This window comes from Mesoplodon bidens, assembly GCF_964165515.1.
Source record: "Mesoplodon bidens genome assembly, chromosome: 5".
Classification (NCBI taxonomy): domain Eukaryota; kingdom Metazoa; phylum Chordata; class Mammalia; order Artiodactyla; family Ziphiidae; genus Mesoplodon; species Mesoplodon bidens.
The window spans coordinates 19,785,223-19,807,360 of NC_138161.1; the positions used below are offsets into that span (position 1 = coordinate 19,785,223).

Consider the following 22,138-nt stretch of genomic DNA (forward strand, 5'->3'; position numbering starts at 1 on the left):
AAATTCTGGATGATTATGCTTTTAACACAGTCTAATTACTCTCCCTATTACATGGATCATTGGAATTTTCACTTTGTAACACTAGCTGGAGGTCTTTGTCATCTATCAGTTTAGAAACCAGATGATCGGACCCATTTTTCATTTCATTTCTCCTGTGTTTTCTACGTATCAAGCGTAGCACCAGGTGCCAGGAGCCACACTGAGCTGTTTCATCTCATTTTACTTGTCAGGCAACCTCTCCTCCCCTCCATATCCCTGACTTTGCCATAAGCAGGGTTGGAAAACCACTGGCCGTAACAGCAAGGGACTCGGCCCAATGCAAAATTTCACTGCACGAATTTTAGAGACAGGAGATGTGATAGTCACCATCACGCAGGGACAAGTATCTGTAGGGTTACGTGTGTTGGTTCCAATGGCGAGTTCTGCTGTCAAAGTCACTGATCCTCTTCAAAGGGGTCTTAGGGGAAGGAAATAGCAACAAGCAGCTCTGGGGGTGAAATAAGACACTTGGGTTTGTGTTTAACTCTCAGACCGATGTTTAATGAAGAAATCAACGACACACACCAGGTGAGTGAGCTCTGGTCATTAGGCATTTTTCTTCATGTTGCTTTTGGTTCTCAGACATGAAAGTAAACAAAAAGTGCAAATCCTTGGGTATAAGACCCCTCCTGCCACTTCCCTTCTGTGAAGATATTAGTGATAAATGAGCAACAGAATAAGGATTGTATTGGGGGAAAAGGAGGATTCTGGTAGAAATGAGACCAGAGGTTCCTTTTGCATCTGTCAGAGTATTTTCTGAACCCTCTAAATCAGACTCTTGCACAGAGGGTGCATACAGCTTACATTTTCATGCTCTGTGGATTAATTTCACAACCAGTATGATATATTTTTAGTAACTTACTCTAGAAGTTACGATATTTAACATTTCACAAGCCCCAGAATATTACAAAGTATTTTGACTCCTTTAACTTTGTCCAGACACAAGAAGCCAGACTGTATTTTAGCTGCTGACAAAACTATTTGTGTAAAATAAAAATTTCAAGTGATGTAGCAGTCATAAAGATTATAATGAAACACCAATTTCACCTCCTCATGTACCTCCTTGCAAATGTAAGACAAAGCAGAGTTTTATAATCTTTTAATAGTGCAACAACTGTGGTTTTGGTGCATCGCAAAGGTGGAATTCTTTTAAATTATAAAGGATTTTGTGTGCTTGAAATCCTAGGAAAAGAAAGAAAAACCGAGTTTAAATATGATGTATTACTTAACATTTAAAGAAATATAGAAATCTTATGAATACAAAGATACATCCACTATGAGAATCTTGCAGGTACAAACCAGCGTATATTTAATTAAATCTATTTTATGGGGAATTAAATAATTAAATACCAGGAGACAAATCCTTGAAACTTTGCCTAAAGAGTAAACAGGTAGGAGTGGGAATTAGAACAGGAGAAGTCCTGTTTGCTGGGGGGATGATACTGGCATCTAGCAGGTAGAAGTCAGGTGGTCCTAAGCATCCTACAACGTACAGGACAACAAAGAATTATGTGAAATTATAAAAAATTTGTTATATAAGCCTTAGAAGAAATTGTCATTTCTTATATAAATTGTTATATAAGAATTAGAAGAACATGTCAGTAGTGCCAATGTTAAGAAACCCTGCTCTAGGGCAGAATTCAAATTGGACACTCTTGCTCTTGGCTGATGAGGGCAATGGAGCAGAAGACAGAAAAAGAGCGAAGCTTTTGTTCTTCCGACTCAGCCACAAAGTGTCTCTTCCTGTTTGGTCAGGTGAGATTATTTTACTCCGCACTCACGGAATATTTTCTACAAATTATAGGAGCAAATATAAAGTTAACATGTTGCTTGTCTGCTAATTAATGAACAATATGCTTTGGTATTGTAAACCACAAAATAAAGTGATTTCCATGATAGATTCTGCAGTAGACAATTTTTAAAAATTTTGGCAGAAAAAGTCTATGGAACAGTATGTAGGTCTTAAAGGTCAGTGTCCATCAGAGTCACTTAAGTGTTTAAAATACACGCCCCACCCCAAGCTCTACTGAAAGGAAATCTAAGCAAATCCCTGCCACAGAGGACTAAGGAATTCAGGAAAGTAGCGCTCCATTTCTCAAGAAAGGGCTTGGACTTCTAAAAGCATCGGGAACCTCTCTTCCCTCACTGTATTGCTGAAAAATAGTCCAGAAGGCTGAATAACCATCCAAAGAGCTACAAAATCTGAGCAATGATGGTATTTACTGCTTCAATGTAGTTCTTACAAATGCAAAAGTACACAAGGGTCCAAGCATCTAAATTATGTTCCCTTAACCGTCTGAATTAGATAATTCTTGCATCTTTTCAAGGATTTCTGAAATGTTCCTTTCTGCAAAAGCAGAGGATATTCCATATCCTCAAAATTTCCAAGTGCTTTGAATAACCACAGGAGAGTCCTGGAACCACAGATCTCTGGAAGTGATCTGCTTGGTCAAGCTGACAAAGAATCAAGGTACCTGGGTCCCAGCTTGGCCATTGTAATACTGTGACAATGTGTGTCCTAATTTCTTCATCTATAAAATGGAGCCGATAATGCCAGATCTAAGGAGGCCGACTAATAATAGAAAACACCATGAGAGAAAATAATGGGATGGTAAAGCCCCACTGCTCTACAAAAGCTGCCTTCCCAGACAGGGGATAGGAGCTAACATTTATTTAGCTCCTTCTAAAGACCAGCGGTAGACACTAGTACAAGGTATATTAAAAGTGAAATATGCTTTAAAAATACTCACATTTTCACTCATTGCAATGGCTTTAGATGCAGAACTACTCTTCCTGTTTGTGGAACATAAAAGACAGCATTTACTATATTATTACTTCCAATTCTAAAACATACATCTTCTTTTAGTTAATGTTACTTCCACACATTTTCTCAACAGGAAGATGAACATTTATCTTAGTAAAAAAGGTACAAAAGCCCCCAGAAATCCTAACTGAATTTCTTATATTTATAGACAGTATTCATAGAGAAAACCATGCAACAAAATATCAATATGTGTGAAGCCCTGTGTGTCTACTTGTAGCCTAGGGCTAGATACTAACGACTTTTGCGGAATATGCAAACCAGAGACTTACTAACTTTTAACTCAACTCATTGACATTTACTATTTTGAAAGTTTAGTCATTATAATCTCAAATTTCATTTTTTCCATGGAAAGAAAGTTTTATGTAGTGACTATGGTTCCAGTTACCTGTTATGGGCTGAACTGTGTCCCCACCAAACAGTCACAGGTTCAAGTCCCAATCTCCCAGTACCTCAGAATGTGACTGTATTTAGAGACAGGGTCCTTAAAGAGGTAATTAAGTTAAAATGAAGTAATTAGGGTGGGTCCTAATCCAATATGACTGATATCCTTATAAGAACAGGAAATTCAACATAAAGAGGGATGTTTAATCATAAGATCCTGTGAAGACAGGGAGAACACCACCTTTAAGTCAAAGAAAGAGGCCTGGACTTCTAGCCTCCAGAACTATGAGAAAATAAATTTCTGTTGTTTAAGCCACCAGTTGATGGCACTTTTAAGGCAGCCCTAGCAGACTAATACAACATCCAATTCATTGTCCAACAAATTTTGAGGAGCATGGATTTGACAAACGGAAGATGTGTCTAGGAATAAAGATATCACCTCCCTGGGTTAATAGAGAGACAGTAATAGGGACTGAATGAAAGAATAATAACCTCCCTCACCCTAGCATTGCCAGCCTTTCTCCATATATAAGATGATGTCTCTCCTCTGTTCCTAACCCTCCCTCCAATCACTTTCCATCTTACTCAATAAAAGTGGGAATCCTCACAATTGCCTGGAGCGCGATGGGGGATTGGCCATACCACCATCAGGCTACCCCGCTTTTCAGAACTCACTCCTGACCTGGCTACTGCTAGCCCTGTTAACTTGGACCTCATCCTGGACTTGCACTGGGATATTATGAAGACCATCTTCTTGGTCTTCAAAAGACTTAGGAGATGACAAAGTCTCCGAAGCATGGCATTTGAGAGTAGAGGGGAATGTCCATAGAGTCGAGGTTGGGTCTGCCATTTCCATCCATACAAGAAGGACAGGCACAGTTCAACTGCAAATACACTGGAGACTCTGGTGATCTTATCCAGATCTCATGTACCAATGACTCCTAAATTTCTAACTCTAGTTAAGATGTTTCCCCAAACTCCAGATTCATATATTCAGTTACTCACTAAGTATCTCTACTTGGCAGTATAATAGGCATCTCAAATATTGAAATTTCAAAGCACTCCAGACAGACCTCTCTACCTACCTCCACCACCACTCTCAAACATGCTCCTCCTGAAACCTTTCGCACTTCAGTAAATAGTAACTTCATCTTTCCTAGAGCTTTGGAGCCACCTTTGATTTCTCTCTTCTTCTCACAGCCCACATCCAACCAACCAGCAAACTGTTCAAAATATATCCAGAATCCTATCACTTCTCATCATTTCTGACACCATCACTTTGGGACCAAACGCCATCTTCTCGATTAGATTAGTTAGTAGTTTCCTAACTGTTCTCCCTGCTTCCCCCACCCTCTGTCACCTTACAGTTCATTCTCAACAGAGCAGTCAGTGTGAGCTTCTAAGAATTAAATAAGATGCTACCCCTCTGTTCAAGGTCCTCCAATGATGTCCCATCTTACTCATAACCAAAGCCAAACTCCTCACAACTGCCTGGAACAGACTCCATATAATCTGGCCCCCACTACACTTGTGTTCACTCATCTCCTCCCTGCATTGTTCTCACTCTGTTCCAACCAGCACTGGTCCCCTTGTTGTTCCTCAGATACTCCAGGCACCCCTAGCTTCCAGATCTTTCCCTTTGTTCTCTCCCCTCTGCTTATCTGCATATCTGACTCCCTCAGCTCCTTCAGGCCTTTCTCAGACGTCCCCTCATCAGTGAGGCCCTCTCTAACCACCTATTTACAAGGGGAATCTCCACTCCTCCCCTGCGCATTCTCTGTTCTCTTACCTGCTTTATCTTTCTCCATAATACTTATCACAATCTGACATACTGTTGCGCTCATGTAATTGTTTACTTTCTGCCTTACTCTACGAGAATGCAAGCTCCATGGGGCAGAGGGTTTTTTTGGTCTATTTTATTCACTGCTCTGTTATCAGTCCCTAGGACAGGGTTGGACAGATACTTGGTATTCAATTAAATGTAAAAATGACTGTTAGGGAAAAATTTATTTGAACATTTTAAATTTAGCAAAACACAGAAAAAAAGTTTTTCAAGTAGTACTATGGAAATGCATACAAAGTCAAATTAGTGACTATATTTCTTCACTAGGTAACTAAACATCGTTGACAAGTTGGCATGAGGCATGAAGTGGGATGTGTTCCTTGATGAATTTGAGTCACCGCCCATAGAATTAAACCCACACAAACAACCCAACTTCCCACTTTTGACTTTAAACGGATGATGAACAAAAAAGTAGTTGATATGGGGGAAGGCATGCATTAAGAAAGTATACTTACTGGAAGGAGGTTCCTTCTGCAAAAGAACAAGTATATATTGTTAATGCAAGAATTAATAGGGTATGATACAGATTCATATAAAAATGAGTTTGAGCTTAATTCCTTTTTCTCAGTTTTGATTCTCACTTGCTGACATTGTATTCCTTCTAAATCAAACGTTGGCAAACTTTTTCTGTAAAGGTCCACATGGCAAATATTTTAGGCTTTGTGGGCTGAGAGGTAAAATCGAGGATATTAAGTAAGTACTTACATAACAAAAGAGAAAACAAATTTTCAAAAATTTTTATCAATGAATTAAAAATATAATAATAATAAAGTCTTGTAATACAGGTCTACTAATTAGAAGAATGGAATTCTTTGGAAGGATAACATTTCTCTTATTTGGGGGTTCAATGTTAGGGTTCCCTATTATCAAATAGACTGCAATGTTTATATGTAAAAACCATTCGTAGCTCGTGGGTCATAGAAAATCAAGTGGCAGACCAGATTTGGTCCATGGGTCATAGTTTGCCAACCCCTGTCTGAAATGCAAGTTCTAGAAAGTGTTCTCTTAGATAGATTTTCTGCTAGATGAAAACGGGAGTAACATTCTTAGCTAATGAACTAATAATATTCACGTAAAATCTTTAATTAATTCAGCATTTTAAGAAAAACCGTTTACCAAGTCTTTAATAAAAACACTCAGACAGGTATTCTTCGCAGGTAGAGAGAAAAGACAAGAATTTGGAATGAGCAACCTTATCTGTCTGTACTTCCACTGTTGACCAGCAGGGGGACTCAGCCGGATTACATTACACTGGACTGGATAGGAGCACCACACAACAGCTACTATTAATTCACAGAGCAGTTATTCTTAATTATAGGGAATATCCTTGAAACCACATTCATGGAAACATTTCACAATACCTATTTATAAGTATTATTAGAAACCCCCTTTAAATTTAAGTTTTATTTTGGTATAAGATATTTTTTAAACCTAAATTTCAAAATTAATGCTCACTATAAAACAGCAGGTCTAAAATTTGTTCATGCTATAAATTTATTATCCTTAAAAATTCTACTTTATACACTATTTTTAGTGGACTTGATGGAGCTGTGCAACTTTGAAGGTCTCAGATAATTTTAAAGACTGGGAGTAAAGAAACGCATTAAGAGAATAAAACATTTAAAAATCTCATCCATTTACATCAAACCTATTGTATCACCAAACGGGAGTTCCAACAGACCTAAACTTGAAGAATTAAAAACCTCAGAAGCAACTATAATACAATAGGTTTCTAGTTTTTAATTGAACAATTGTCTTCTAAATACAGTTGTGCTAAATTTGACATTCAACATTCCACTATTCTATACTGATAAAACATTTCATAGATTTATTCCAATGAAATTTCTTATCATAAAACTAGAAATTAATTTTCATATTGAGATATACAATCCCTTACTTAAAATAAAAGGATCTTAAATACATGTACATGCACTATAAATATCCATCCACATGGCACATCTCTCGGTATCGCTGCACAGTGCCCCTCCCCGGTGCCTCTCACATATTCTGTGATGATTCCTGGAATGTTGCGATGAGACACCTTTGCCTTTCCTCCCTATATTCGCCGGGGTGCTTCATGAATCACCTTCATGTCATCTTGGACATTTTCTAATTAACAAAAAATATTCTCCAGAGTCTGTTAGAACATCTTAGGAGAAACAGGGTCTCAGAAGAAAACTCTATATCCATAGGAAGTTGTCTGGCAAACAGTGAAATTCACTTACTTGAAAAGTAGCCTTTCCTCTGAGCATAGCACACGCCAAGGCCACAGACAGAAATCACTAAGGCCACAACTACTACAGCTGCTATGATGCCACTTATGTTGAGATCATCTGGAATGCAAAATAAACCATGCATGAATTCATGGCAAAAAGATGGACCGATGTAGTCATTAAATTGCAAAAGCTCAAAAAACTCCCCTCGGACTTCCCTGGTGGCGCAGTGGTTAAGAATCTGCCTACCAATGCAGGGGACACAGGTTCGAGCCCTGGTCCGGGAAGATCCCACATGCCACGGAGCAACTAAGCCCGTGCGCCACTACTACTGAGCCCACGTGCCACAACTACTGAAGCCCGTGCTCCTAGAGCCCGTGCTCCACAACAAGAGAAGCCACCGCAATAACAAGCCTGCACACTGCGTTGAAGAGTAGCTTCTGCTCGCCGCAACTACAGAAAGCCCACGCGCAGCAACGAAGACCCACACAGCCAAAAATAAATAAATAAAAACAAAACAAAACAAAACAAAAGCTCCCCTTTGTAGCTATACCATAAACACAGATAGTTTCATGCTTTTTAAGCCTGTTCCACTAACTCACTTTCACGGATATGGTTCAAAATTGATTGAAAATATTAACAGAGCTAAGTCTTGCAAGAATCTTAAATTTTAAAAAGTTCTATGACCCAGAAATAAAATGTCTGGTATTCTCTTGCATGCATTTGGAGATGCAATAATCCATATGATTAAGTATCAGATTGGAAGTGAGCTTTGAAATTCAGTGAGTTCAAGTATTCTACTACAACACTCCCCTCAAATTTTCCTTAAAATTCCTCTACATAGTCATCTGTGTCAATTTCACAAATACGGAAAATTCATTCAGCCCCAAAGAAAGCCCATGCCACTGTTGTTCTATAAAACTAAGTATCAGAAACATCTTCTTTCTTGAATTTATATGGGCTTGTGCGTGGGTGTGTGTACACATGCACACATACACACCCACATACATATATGCCATTAAACTGTTATCCCATTAAGTTAAACATGAATTAAACTTCTCAAGGCTTTCTCCTGTTACTACTAAGTCATCTTTCCTCTAACCCAATATAACTGCATTTTTTGGACCTAACTTTGAAAAATCACTACCATGTTACCAACTTGTGAGGTTTTTCCAGTTACTGATTCTGTTGCCCAAGAATTAGATTATTGATCTTCTGAGGTTAATATTTCTGCAACTGGGAACTGCACCAAAAATACATTCAAGGGCTTCCCTGGTGGCGCAGTGGTTGGGAGTCCGCCTGCCGATGCAGGGGACATGGGTTCGTGCCCCGGTCCGGGAAGATCCCACATGCCAAGGAGTGGCTGGGCCCGTGAGCCATGGCCGCTGGGCCTGCACGTCCGGAGCCTGTGCTCCGCAACGGGAGAGGCCGCAGCGGTGGGAGGCCCGCGTACCGCAAAAAAAAAAAAAAAAAGTACATTCAAGTCATTAATAAAATGATAAACATGACTTCGGGGAAGAACTATTCAACAGGTTATTAACATATATCTTCATATAACAAAATTTACTAGCATGATTTACAATCCATCTACACATTCAATTTGGGTCACATCTTTCCATCTTGTCCAAGAGGATTTCATGAGCCATACTCTTCTGTCATTTAGACACTTCTTATGTATTGATTAATATGCAAATTCCTACACTTTTTAAAGGAACAAAGGGTTCTTTTTTTTAAAGCAAGTATTAATTAACATATGGTTAAATAACTTGGAGAAAATACTAGGTACCAGTTTCTCACTAGTAATTTTAGATATTTTAAAGCAGTGCACATTTTGGGAATGATTTTTTAAGAAATATTATTTGAATGAGTCTGCTTATCATAAAACTTCCTGGTCTTAAATTTTTTTCTTAATGCCAAGTGTTATTAATTTTTCCAGAGACCTCTGAGATATTAACTGATTTTTTTTTAAAAAAAGGAAACTGGGTCAATCTTTTGAAAGGCTGAGTAATTTGACTAGGGTAGGAAACCTTAATTATTGCTTGATATAAACTCACTTCATATTTGCTTGGGTATTGGGAGGTGGAGATTCATCTATTTATTCACTTGGACAAAAAATAGCAGAGAGGAAAAAAAGAACTACACAATAATCATAATCTAAGGCAAAATTAAATTAATAACTAAATAAAACTCCTGAGAACCAAACTGCCTACAATTTTCTTTGTAATAGTCAATGATTTGACACCTACAAAGGGTTTAACCTAAGGGCTATAATCACCCTTAGATTGAAATTTTCATTGACAAAAAACTGTCCTGTAGTTTGTCAATGAATCTGACATCCATGAAGGATTCAAGCTAAAGGCAAATTCTAAACAAAAAAACTGTCTTATCCTGTAAGTACTAAGTCATGGTATAAATGTTATTTTATTTTCTTCAAAAAAATAGAAGATAGAAGACTTGTAAGTTAGAGGTAAGTTGTGTTCATCCCATTTGTCATTACTGTGAGATTCTGAGTACGTAATATGCCTGCCTTATTATGCCTCACTAAAGAGAAAATGTAATAACACGTATGAAAATACTGCGTGTTCTTTCTTAAAAAAGCCACAATAAAAGGAGGGTATCATTATTCTAAAATAAAAGGAAAGGAACCAAATGCTAAAATGCTAAGTGTGAGCAGAATTTTCTGGAGTTGTACAATGAAGCAGCCTGGGAATAATCAGCAAACTCATGATTTACTTTCTTTCTGTACTTCAGAAAGGATTTATTTAGAACAGTAAACAGATCTGGTTTTGGTTACAAGTTGTTGGTGATAATTCACAAAGAAAACTGGAAATGAGACTTCATGAATTATGTATTTCCAAAGATCTGAATTCCAGACCAAGGATGTAAAACATTGAGGATCAATGGATGAGCTTTAAACAAAGCAATTCTAACTTTTAAGTCAACTTATACCAGAAAGAATAGATATGTGGAAATCATGTTCAAATTAAAGTGGTACTACTAGCAAAACACAGAACTCTAAAGTTTGGTATGTATTTATTCACTTCATGCTAGGAAAAATTTAACTAGTATGTCAAAATCATGACTTCACCTATATTATTTCTTAAGATAAAACTAAATTAGGCACTGAAATTAAACATGATCATTTAAAGAAAAAATAAAATGTGATAGTGAATTTTCTAATAACTCCAAAGCAGCATTGAGAGGGATATTTTCTGATAATTTAAGCAAATGCTTATGTTTGACTTTAAATGTCAACACTTGAGTGAGTTGGGTAGATAATATGTATCCCCAAATTTAAAAAAAAACCTGAAATTCAAACTTACTTGTGGAAATTAGAGTATACTATTGAATATCTTATACTTTAGGATATCGTGAAGTCTAATAAGATTACATTTTCTTTAAAATATCATGCCAAGAGTTAACTGTACACAGACAATATAAATTACTGCCCACGTATCTGCATAGCTCAAGACGCGTTGAAAAAATGAATTTCTGACCCCACAAAGCTGAGGACAAGCTCCTGAAACCTAGGGTGCAGCCCCCTCCAGAGTGACCTTTAACCCCTCAGGTGCCATCTCCAGCTCATTCCTCTCTATTACACAACCATTTTCAAAACATGGCTTTCATACGAGAACGAATTTAACCAAATTGTTAAAAGTAAAATGAAAAACAATGTTTGCTCTGAAACTCATGTAATCTGAAAAGATAATTGAGCCTGAATTTTACTCGACTCTAAGACGCTTATTTTGTGTGATATAATATATGGCAGCTATGTTTTATAGCAAATTAGATCCATAACTATATTCAGTATGCCTTGGGAGTTCCCTGGTGGCCTAGGACTTGGCGCTTTCACTGCCATGACCCGGGTTCAGCTCCTGGTTGGGGAACTGAGATCCTGCAAGCCGTGAAGCATGGCCAAAAAAAAAAAAAAAAAAAAGTCTTTTTGGACAGCCTACTCTGCAATAAGTATAAATAAGTATAAACGTAGTATTTCAGGGGTTTGAAACAAATTACCAACAATTAAAATAGTCAGTACCTATACAGTGCTCGAAATACACCAGTATCATTCTAACACTTTTGAATATTAATTATTTTAATCTTCCTAACAACTCTATGAGGAAAGTGTATTATAACTTCAATTTTGGGGAGACTGAGGCACGGAGGTTAATTAACTTGCCCAAGAGCCTGTAGTTAATAAGTGGCAGAGCTGGAATTCGAACCCCCATTCTGAATTCTTGACTCCAAGCAACTTATAGGACTCTTAGCTTTTGTTTGAAAGAGGATTGCTCAGATGAGCATATTTTAAAATTAATTATTTGAAAAATTCAAAAATCTGTAAAATACAATGATAAATATTCCTGTCTTGCTTGGAAGCTAGATTAAAACAGCATCTTTGTTTTTTGTAACATTATGTCAAACTGATTTTAAACATTCCCTTACATTTATCCTTCAAATCACTCAGCTCTTACTTACTCCTTGCTTCTTCCACCCCCAAATATTTGCACTTACTAATTGCAAACCATTTGTTCCTCCCAATATTTCGTGCTTACCTACTTGCATTCGTTTCCCAGGACACCTGCGATGTCCAACAGAATTACGGGCTTCGCAGAAATATTCTCCACTGTCCAGTTTTGAAACAGTATTAAATTGCTATTTGTAGAAGAAAAAAATACATATTTATTTAAGCAATAAATCTATCAGTAGACTCCCAAAAGAACTGTGTTCCTTAAATTTATCATTAAGTTGATCTTTCCTTTTCAGTGACTTAGGACTTTATAAATTTTTTTTTAATTTTATTTTATTTTTGGCTGCAGTGGGTCTTCGTTACTGCACGCAGGCTTTCTCCAGTTGAGGCAAGCGGGAGCTACTCTTCTCTGCAGTGCGCAGGCTTCTCATTAAGGTGGCTTCTCTTGCTGCGGAGCATGGGCTCTAGTCGAGTGGGCTCAGTAGTTGTGGCTTGTGGGCTCTAGAGTGCAGGCTCAGTAGTTGTGGCGCACGGGCTTCGTTGCTCTGCGGCACGTGGGATCTGCCCGGACCAGGGATCAAACCCGTGACCCCTGCACTGGCAGGCAGATTCCCAACCACTGTGCCACAGGGAAGTCCCTAGGACTTTATATCTTTATAGTGAATTCAGAAATCTGCCATGTCTTCAAGGAGTAATTAGCTAGGCCTCTGTTTAATTTGACAGAGACTTAAATATATACAGAAAGTGTCTTTTTTAGTGTGTGATACTGAAAAAGTAGTACAGTTAGGAAGACAGTGGGCATTTTAAAAAGTTTACAGCACATGGTAGTATTAAGTATTGTAGGTAGTTCTAAGTCCTAGGAAACACCATTTATAAATAAAGGCCTCCTTGGCCTTAAAGGCAGTTTTCTAAGTCACAAGTGAGTTCACTGCAGCAGCAAACAATGAACACTTCCTCTAAAGAGTCAGAGTTACTACCAGGAAGTAGCATAGGGCCTAGGAAAGTCTTACTGTCATTTTTAGGATTACAAGTTCTATCGGTTGTAGAATTTGTGAAAATTATGAAAAGATAAAGTCCAACCAACGCTTGTTCTGTCTACTCTGTGCCAAAGCAACTGAAAGGCAAGACGTTGATGTAACAGGCTTCACAGTAGTTTAGCACCTTGGAGAATTTCAGGAAGGAAGGAAGGAAAGAGGGAAGGAAGGGAGGAAAGAAAGAAGGAAGGGAGGCAGGCGGGCAGACAGGAGGAAAGAAACAATGGGTAGATAGATGGATAGAAGGAGAGAAGTTGGTTAGGTAGTTAGTAAGAGGGGGGGAATTCAGTGTGTTCTGGAAACCTTCAAGGATCCTGCCAGGACCTAAGGAGGGTGAGAGGGGCACTCAGACTCATTCTTTCAGTATCCTCCTGTCACACCCTCAGTACCACAGTGGTCACTGCTGACTGCATCCAAGAGAGGCCATGAACCTCTAAAGAGCACCTCCTTATTGTCTTGTATCCTCATGTAATACAAGTGCCTAAAAACAGCCAGGGTTTTGATCTATTTAAGGCCTTTTCCTCTCTTTTCCCTACCCACTTACCCATATACCTCTTCTTTCTGTATCCTTCAACATGGTGGGATAGAAAGCTTTCCCTTGTGTATTCTCACTTTATGGACTCGTCAGTCCCAAGAGCCAGACTCCTTTAAAGATATTCACCATGAACTCAAAGCCAAGGTTATGTATAAACAATAAGTTAGACTAAAACCGAAAATGATCTTCCAGGATATTCTAACTGGTGATTAAAAGGAAGCCGTTGTCTTCCATACACTGGAGTCTTTGTTTTGCTCATTTTTCAGAAAATAAACCAGCCTGGTTCTGCCCTGGTGCACCCCTTTGACATCACAGATATTTCAAAGGTGGAGCTGAGGAAAGTGAATCTGTATCTTTTCAGACTTGGCTTGGGGCTTTTCATCACCTGCTCTGAGAAAAAACAAATTTGAAAAGTAAATATAGCCAAGTGTGACAGCAGGTTTTCTGCCCAATTTCTCAGTGTAAAATGACTCAGACCTGCTGACTGAGCCTGCTGACACTGAAAGGGCCAGAGTGTCCCTTCCTTAGGGAGTAGCCACATCAATCCACCGATAGGTTTATCTTTCAGTCACTTTATCAATATGCTTTATTACTTACCAGAAAATCTAGTTTTTAAATGTTATCATGCACTTGTAGACTGAAGGGATGAAAGGAAATATTATACCTCCTCTAAAAATTTATTAAAATTTTTATTACCATACTTTTAAGATTCTTTTGATAATGGTTGTGAGAGTGATTCTGCCTTGCTGGAAATGCAGCATTTTTAAACTGACATACTACTTTGAATTAAAAAAAAAAAGCTTCAAATTTAATGGTCTTTTTTTACTCCCACCTCTACCCTAAAAAGTCAGAGACAAAAACAGTAAAAATACTTTTATTTGTAAATGTCATTAACTTTAAAGATCTTATTTACAGATTTCCAACAGGATTCCTTAGAAAGGCTTTTCAATCGATCAGACAATGTGGACTAAATCTAAAGTAATAGATACTCAAGTCACAAAGTCAGTTGTTGACGAGCTAGTCATGGAAGAGTTTAATGACACAGACATCCTATCATAGGTTGGCAAGAGTCACTATTCTCACACGGCTGGTACTGAGGTCAGGGCATCCCCAAGAGAGTTTTCTATTTTTTAAAAAATTTTTATTAAAATATAGTTGACTTACAATGTTGTGTTAGTTTCTGGTGTTCAGTTATACATACATGTATATCTGTATTCTTTTTCAGAATCTTTTCCCTTATGGTTGATTACAAGATATTGAATATAGTTCCCTGCACTATACAGTAGGACCTTCTTGTTTACCTTTTTTAAAAAAATTTTATTTATTAATTTTTGGCTGCGTTGGGTCTTCATTGCTGCGCGCAGGCTTTCTCGTTTCGGCGAGTGGGGGCTACTCTTCGTTGCAGTGTGCGGGCTTCTCATTGTGGTGGCTTCCCTTGCTGCGGAGCACTGGCTCTAGGCGCGCGGGCTTCAGTAGTTGTGGCACGCGGGCTTCAGTAGTTGTGGCTTGCGGGCTCTAGAGTACAGGCTCAGTAGTTGCAGTGCATGGGCTTAGTTCCTCTGCAGCATGTGGGATCTTCCTGGACCAGGGCTCGAACCCGTGTCTCCTGCACTGGCAAGTGGATTCTTACCCACTGTGCCACCAGGGAAGCCCTGTGTCACATTTTAGAATCCACAGATAAATGATGTCATATGATATTTGTCTTTCTCTGTCTGACTTACTTCACTTATTATGATGATCTCTCGGTCCATACATGTTGCTGCAAATGGCATTATTTCATTCTTTTATATATAAATATAAAAGAATGAAATATATGCGATATATATGTGTGTGTATATATATGTATGTATGTATATATATATATATATATATATATATATATATATATATATATACAGCACATCTTTTTTATCCTTTCATCTGTCAATGGATATTTTGGTTGCTTCTATGTTTTGGTATTGTAAATAGTGCTGCTATGAACACTGAGGTGCATGTATCTTTTCAAATTAGTTTTCTCTGGATATATGTCCAGGAGTGGGACTGCAGGATTATATGGTAGTTCTATTTTTAGTTTTATAAGGAACCTCCATACTGTTTTCCATAGTGGCTGCATCAGTTTACACTCCCACCAACAGTATAGGAGGGTCCCCTTCCCAAGGGAGTTTTCATGCATTTCCCTGATATTATAAATATGAGACTGCACCTGGTACCTTTCCAGGCCTGATCCATCATCATGACTCCATCTTGGCCTGAGTCAGGCCCCTGGTGCAGATCTTTTTGTGTCCAACTCCCTAGTTCTCTGTTTTGTCTTCTCCTCTCCTGTGGCAGCCTTTTCCATCACTTCTCTGTATGAGTGCCGCCATCTTTCCTGCTATCCTTTCCTCTCTCTACTTAACAAGCAATGGTATCAGCCCTCTACTCTCCATTATTTTAGTTCTAATATTTTTTTTTCCAAATGCAAGACAGTTATGAGGCCAATGCTTGAAATGACCTTACCAGAGTTCCAGATTTTGTATTCATTGTGTATGAGCTGTTGGCACTTGGGGAGCCAAGTTTTGGATTCTCTAGCAAACGGATGCCATCCTTAAACCACGTGTATTCAGGAGCCGGGTTGCCTTCTTTGTCTTGACATCGCAACTCCACCACAGTTCCACGCAGTGCGGAACTGGGTACTTCACATGATGGAACTGCCGGAGCCACTGGAGGATGGAAGTCAAATGGCATTGGTTATTTACAAGCTAAATGAGGATTTTAACAGCCAGCTAAAGATGGATTTTTTGGACACCTGTGACAGAGACTGGCTACTTGTTCAAGAAACTTCCTTTCTTCACAGGCACACAGCTAGACCACATTTGCCAGCCCCCTTGTAGCCAGATGGGATCACATGCATGAGTTCTGACCAATGGAATCTGGGGAAAAGTCATATATGCTATTCCCCTGCCTGAGCCATAAAAGCTTCCTGTATGATTCTCCATCCATTCCCTCCCCCTCCCCCTCCCACTACCAAGGAGGTGTCAATACCCATGGTGAACTCAGAAAGCTATGTATCAAAGATGTCATGCTTACATTAGCTTGGGTCCCTACTGATTTCATTAAGTAGGGCAATATAGTTCCACCACTGCTATCTCTGTCTCCAATTATTTAAACTTTACTTACATAAGAAAGGAACTTCTATTATGTAAGCCACTCACTGAGAGTTCAGGGCTTACCTGTTACACTTGTAAACACTACATTAGCTACTACAACAGCTATTCTTTTCTAGATAAACAATCTCTACTTTTCCCCTCATCAATGATTTGAATGTATTATTATCAACTACATTCAAACAAAGTCAAACCTGAGTATATTTTCAGGATCAGTACTCAAACTAAAATCCCATTCAGGCCAAGATAGAGAATATCTGAATTAAGGTTATTCTGGTCCCAGGGATTTGTAAAGTAAACCAGACTTTACTTAAATCCAGGAAAAACCAGAACTGTCTGTGTAGGCAGAGTTCTAACACGGTCCCCCAAGTTCCCCGGCCCTGGTGTATGTACACGTTCTCTCAGTTATCCAATCAAACACGAATGTAGGTACTACTCTGAAGGGATTTTAGAGATGTAATTAAGGTCCCAAGTCTCTTGTCTTTAAGGTAGGGGAGATTACTTAGATGGGTCTGCCCTAATGACATGACCTCTTTTTTTAAAAAGATATTTTATTTATTTATTTAGGCTGCGCCAGGTCTTGTGGCATGCAGGATCTTCGTTGCAGCCTGAAGACTTCTTAGTTGTGGGCATGCCTGCGGGATCTAGTTTGCCGACCAGGGATCAAACCCATGCTCCCTGCATTGGAAGCGTGGAGTCTTACCCACTGGACCACCAGGGAAGTCCCCACATGACCTCTTTAGAAGTAGTTTTCTCCGGCCGGTCACAGAAGGGAAATTCAGAGATTCAAAACACAAGAAGGATTCAACATGCTTTTGTTGGGTTGTAGATAGAGAGGCCCCATGGCAAGGAATGTAGTGGCTCTGGGAACTGAGCGTGGCCTCCAGCTTATAGCCAACATGGAAAGGGGACCTCAGTTCTACAACCGTAAGGAACTGAAATCTGCCAACAAGAATAAATGAGCTTGACGGCAGATTTACTTCCAGAGCCTCCAGTCAAGAACTGAGCCCAGCTGACTCCTCGATCTCAGCCTTGTGATATTCTGGGCAAAGAACCCAGCCACATTGTGCTGAGCTTCTGATCTACAGAACCGTGAGCTAATAAATGGGTGGTTGTTTTAAGCTGCTAAGTTTGTGGTCATTTGGTATGTAGCAGAAGACTAATACACCAGCTGAATCTCCTGCAAGGTTTTCTGAATGAAATTTCTTCTATAACAGTAAGTACATCATTAGAATTTTAGAAAGAGCCTGGACTATGTAGAAAAAGGAAGAGGAGTTGTTTTGTTCTCTTTGCTTAGTAGTTTATAGTAACATCTATGGAGAAGAACTGATCATTTCCTCCACTAGTTGTCATCACGGGCAGTTACTATCTATCAGTGAGTCTTAGAGTAACTAAATATATTGGCTTTGAAGTTAACCCCATCTGGATCCAAATCCTGGCCCAGATACTTACTAGCTCTGCAGCCTTAGGAAAATCACTTAGCATCTATCTCCTCATCTGTAAAAATCAAGTTGTCAGTGAAGATTAAGTAAAATTACACATGTGAAAGAGCCTAATGCATACTAGCTGCATAATAAATGCTAATTTCCTTTCTTTACCAAAACAACTTCTATACTTCTCCAGCCTACATTTTAAAAAAAATTTATTTTATTGAAGTATAGCTGATTTATAATGTTGTGTTAGTTTCTGCTGTACAGCAAAGTGATTCAGTTATACATATATATACATTGGTTTTCATATTCTTTTCCATTATGGTTTATCACAGGATATTGAATATAGCTCCCTGTGCTATACAGTAGGACTTTGTTGTTTATACATTCTCTCTATATAATAGCTTGCATCTGCTAATCCCAATCCTTTTTTTGTTTCATTGCTTTTCTATCATCTCATTTGAGGCTATTTTATATGGTAAGAGAATTACTACCTATGCTGAGAGTGATTGAAAAATAAACCCTTGATAAAGCAGAAACTAACACATCATTGTAAAGCAATTATACTCCAATAAAGATGTTAAAAAATAAATAAACTCTTGGGGAAAGAGTTTATTTACTTCTATGTAGAGTGGAGGACCATTAAGGTTTACCTCAATCTTAATTGAAAAGAGATTTTGTCATAATAAGTTAGTAACAGTAAAATTTCAGCAGCCAACGAGGTGAAAAGGAGTAATAGCTAAGATTTTGCAGGAACAGTGGTGCTGGTGGTCCACCTTTATAACTTTACTCGCTGGGGCCCTGAGTTGCCTCATTGCTCCAGGGCTGGATGATGGGGATGAGGGTGGGAACAGTAATCACACAGATACAAGTACATCACCTAATACTTCTAGAGTGAGTGTATCCTCTTCCAGGTTTTGACCTTGTTCAGATGGGGCACTAACTTCACAACGATATTTCCCGGCATCATTTCTCGTAACATTTTTGATCCGTATGCTGAAATCTATCATCTCAGCTCGATCTTTAAAATCTCCTTTTAGAAAAAGAGGACAATGATGTTAATAATGATATAATAACTTTCTATATACTACCTTTCTCTAGTCACTTCATTCAGTAACCACTGCATTTATTTTCCTATTAATAAATTCAATTTAAAAATTTAAAAATTGTATATGAGTGCTGCTCTTTCAAATTTCTATTTCTTTTTTAGAACGTCATACTGTTCACAAAAGAACACTCAGTTCTGTATTCCCATATTTTATTTTAAAGAATTCAACCCTCATTCCTGCCTCATCCCATTTCTAGTATGCTAGAATAAATAGATTCACATCTTCAAAAGATACTGGAGAGCCTAGTTTAACTAGCTGGAACAGTAACTTTATGTGTGGTGGCTTGTATGATGCTGCCACAAAAAAGAAGGTGAGGGGGTCTTTAAAAACATTCTTTGGATTAGTTTTTGATAGTAATTTGTGCGGAATTAAAATGATGTTTTGTATCACGTTAGATTAGCATTACAGAAAATTCAAGTAAAGACAGCTGTGCTACTAGGCCTCTGCTGCCCGTAATCCTATCTTAACAGGTAAGAACCAGAGGGATATTTTAAATTTTCTATGAACTTTAAATATTTGCTCACTTGTTTAATTCTTTAAAATTAAAGTAAAACGTATTTTAAAATAATAACCTGTTTATTATCCTTAAGTTATATTTCCAACTTTTAAAATAATTATAATGGAAAATTTCAAGCACACACAAAATTAGAGAGTATAGTAAAATGAACCTCAACAAACCATCACCCAACTGTAATTTTAATCAATGCTACGCCTGTCTTACTACATCTGTACCTTTAACCACTGGATTATTTTTAACTAAATCCCAGACATTGAATTTTATCTATCATTACCAATACTTTAAATTAAAAGCTCACTATATATTCAACAAGAAGGATAGGGAGTATGAAGAAATGTATAACAATAAAAAATGTAAAAAAGAAAGCACTGGATAAGGGTAGCTGTATTTACCTTCCCCTAAGTCTTAACTCCCTAAACTTCTCAGTGATGGCCTTGCTTTCTCAATGGTGATATGGAAATAGGGTAAAGTTACTACAATTGAGCAGTGACCCTCCATCCCAACCCCACACCATCTTTTCTTCCTTTCCCTCAAGAGTTTAATCTACTAGGCCAGCAAGAACAATTGCATCTTACATCCTCTAGAAGTGAGGTGAGAAATGAGGGGTCCAGGGCCTCCATGAAGTTCATGCATGGAGGTGAACTTCTTCTGTTCCCTGTCCTCTGTTTTTGTGGTTGTTGTGTTTTGGGTCTCAGCCTCTATTGGTTTCATCTCACACTTACAGAAACACATTCTCAGTCATCAGCCATGTCCTGCCCTCATTGGTTAATTAAAGGACCTGGGGTATTTGGTGCTCTCTTGCTCTCACCTTATCGAATCCCAGCATCTTACCTTGAAGAGCCTGTTGATAGTAGACAAAGGAGACACTGCGCCCCAGTTTCTTCCACTCCAATCTGGAGGAAATGGTCTTCTTTGGGTATTTACAGGCTAAAATAACCTCTAGGAACAAAACCAAAAATACTTTAAAAAAATTGTCCCTCTGAAATAATATTTTACTTAATTAATAAATTTTCAACATCCTTAAATTATTCTTTTATTCATTCATTCATTTATTTTTTCATAAATTTCCTCAACAGGTACCATGTTGGCTTAATTTAAAGATGAATTGAAAGCATTATGATTATTTCGGAAAATAATGTTGTGACACTATGCTACTTTCCCTAGTTCTTGAGCCTCAGTTATCATCTGTAAAATAAGATAGTATCTCATAGAATTGTTGAGTCTTCATATACAATAATATATGCAAAGCACACATGCCTGGACATAGTAAGTATTTAAAAATGGCAGCTATGATTAATTATTTATCTTTTTCTTCCCCATCTCAGTCTTCAAGGAGTTTACAGTTTGGTAGAAGAGACAAATAAGACAGTGTAATTTCAGTCCAAGGTGATGAGTGCCAGGATGGAGGTAAATAGTGGATACTTCACACCTACTGCCTAAGAAAGGCACTTAGCCCAGCCCAGGCCATGCTATGGAACCCCAAATGGTCCCTCAACACACTACATTCTCACTCAGATCCCTATTTTGATAACCTTCTCTGAAAATACATTAATACACACCCAATATGGTCTCCTAATAAATCATTGACTCCTACCCCTCACCTCAATCCAGAAAAATTATTCAGAGATTTCATCTTGGCATCAGGTTTAACCGCCTCAGTGTAGCTCACTAAGGTTACTTTACCACGGGCAATTTACTGCACTTATGTCATTAAAGAATTCCTGGAACTATCCAAGGAGCCCCCTCTTTTAACTGTCCAAACAAGATGATGGACGGAATAAAAACCCAGGGCTTGCCTGCCAACTGCTTCAAGTTGCCAAATGGAAACCTCTAGTTCTAACTATTTTTAAAGTATGTTTCAGCCAGCTCTCCAGAGTGTCAACTTCATATTTTTTTAAGTTTTTATTTTATATTGGAATATAGTTGATTTACAGTGTTGTGTTAGTTTCAGGTGTACTGCAAAGTGATTCAGTTATACATATACATATATCCATTCTTTTTCAGATTCTTTTCCCATATAGGTTATTTCAGAGTACTGAGCAGAGTTCCCTCAACTTCATATTTCTGAAACTTTTTTTCCTCCACAATGCATACAGTTTGACCTAAAAAACACAGTATCTTTGACTAGAAGAGAAACTATGTTAAAATCCTTCTTATACCTCTGATTTTGATGTTAAGCAGACTTAATGCCGTTAAAAAAAATTCAGGATATTACATGACATGGTAGATTAGAAAGCAATACTTATAATATTTATCCCAGGTTTTATTAAAAGTATACACATAGATATGGATAAAAAGCCTGTATGAATATGTATGAAAATATTAACCCAGTGATGATTTCTGTGTGACAGAATTATGACTTTTCTGGTAAAATGTAGTTTCTAATATTTTTTAGTTCCACACACATTGCTAGAAATATAGAAATAGAATAACAGGTAATGGAAGATAGAAAGTAGGATAGAGAAAAGAAAGACAAGAAAAAAAAATCCAAAAGTTGTTTTTAAGGATGCCTAGTTTTAAAAGCAGGTTTTATGTTACAAACAGACATCATTTTACAGACATGTTTACAACTATGCTACACAGACAAACGTGTGCCGAGGGACTT

The 22,138-nt window shown here is 37.9% G+C and overlaps 1 protein-coding gene across 1 annotated transcript in view; it reads right to left on the minus strand.

The window, feature by feature from the left end:
* The window catches only part of JAM2 (junctional adhesion molecule 2), a 75,805-nt gene continuing 53,667 nt past the window's right edge, over positions 1 to 22,138 (minus strand). Inside the window, 9 exon segments of the mRNA XM_081235398.1 lie at positions 1 to 1,221; positions 2,790 to 2,832; positions 5,543 to 5,695; positions 5,698 to 5,747; positions 7,313 to 7,420; positions 11,851 to 11,950; positions 15,831 to 16,033; positions 18,788 to 18,940; positions 20,365 to 20,472. Of these exon segments, the coding sequence (XP_081091524.1) occupies positions 2,824 to 2,832; positions 5,543 to 5,695; positions 5,698 to 5,747; positions 7,313 to 7,420; positions 11,851 to 11,950; positions 15,831 to 16,033; positions 18,788 to 18,940; positions 20,365 to 20,472 (884 nt within the window). The 3' untranslated portion in view covers positions 1 to 1,221; positions 2,790 to 2,823.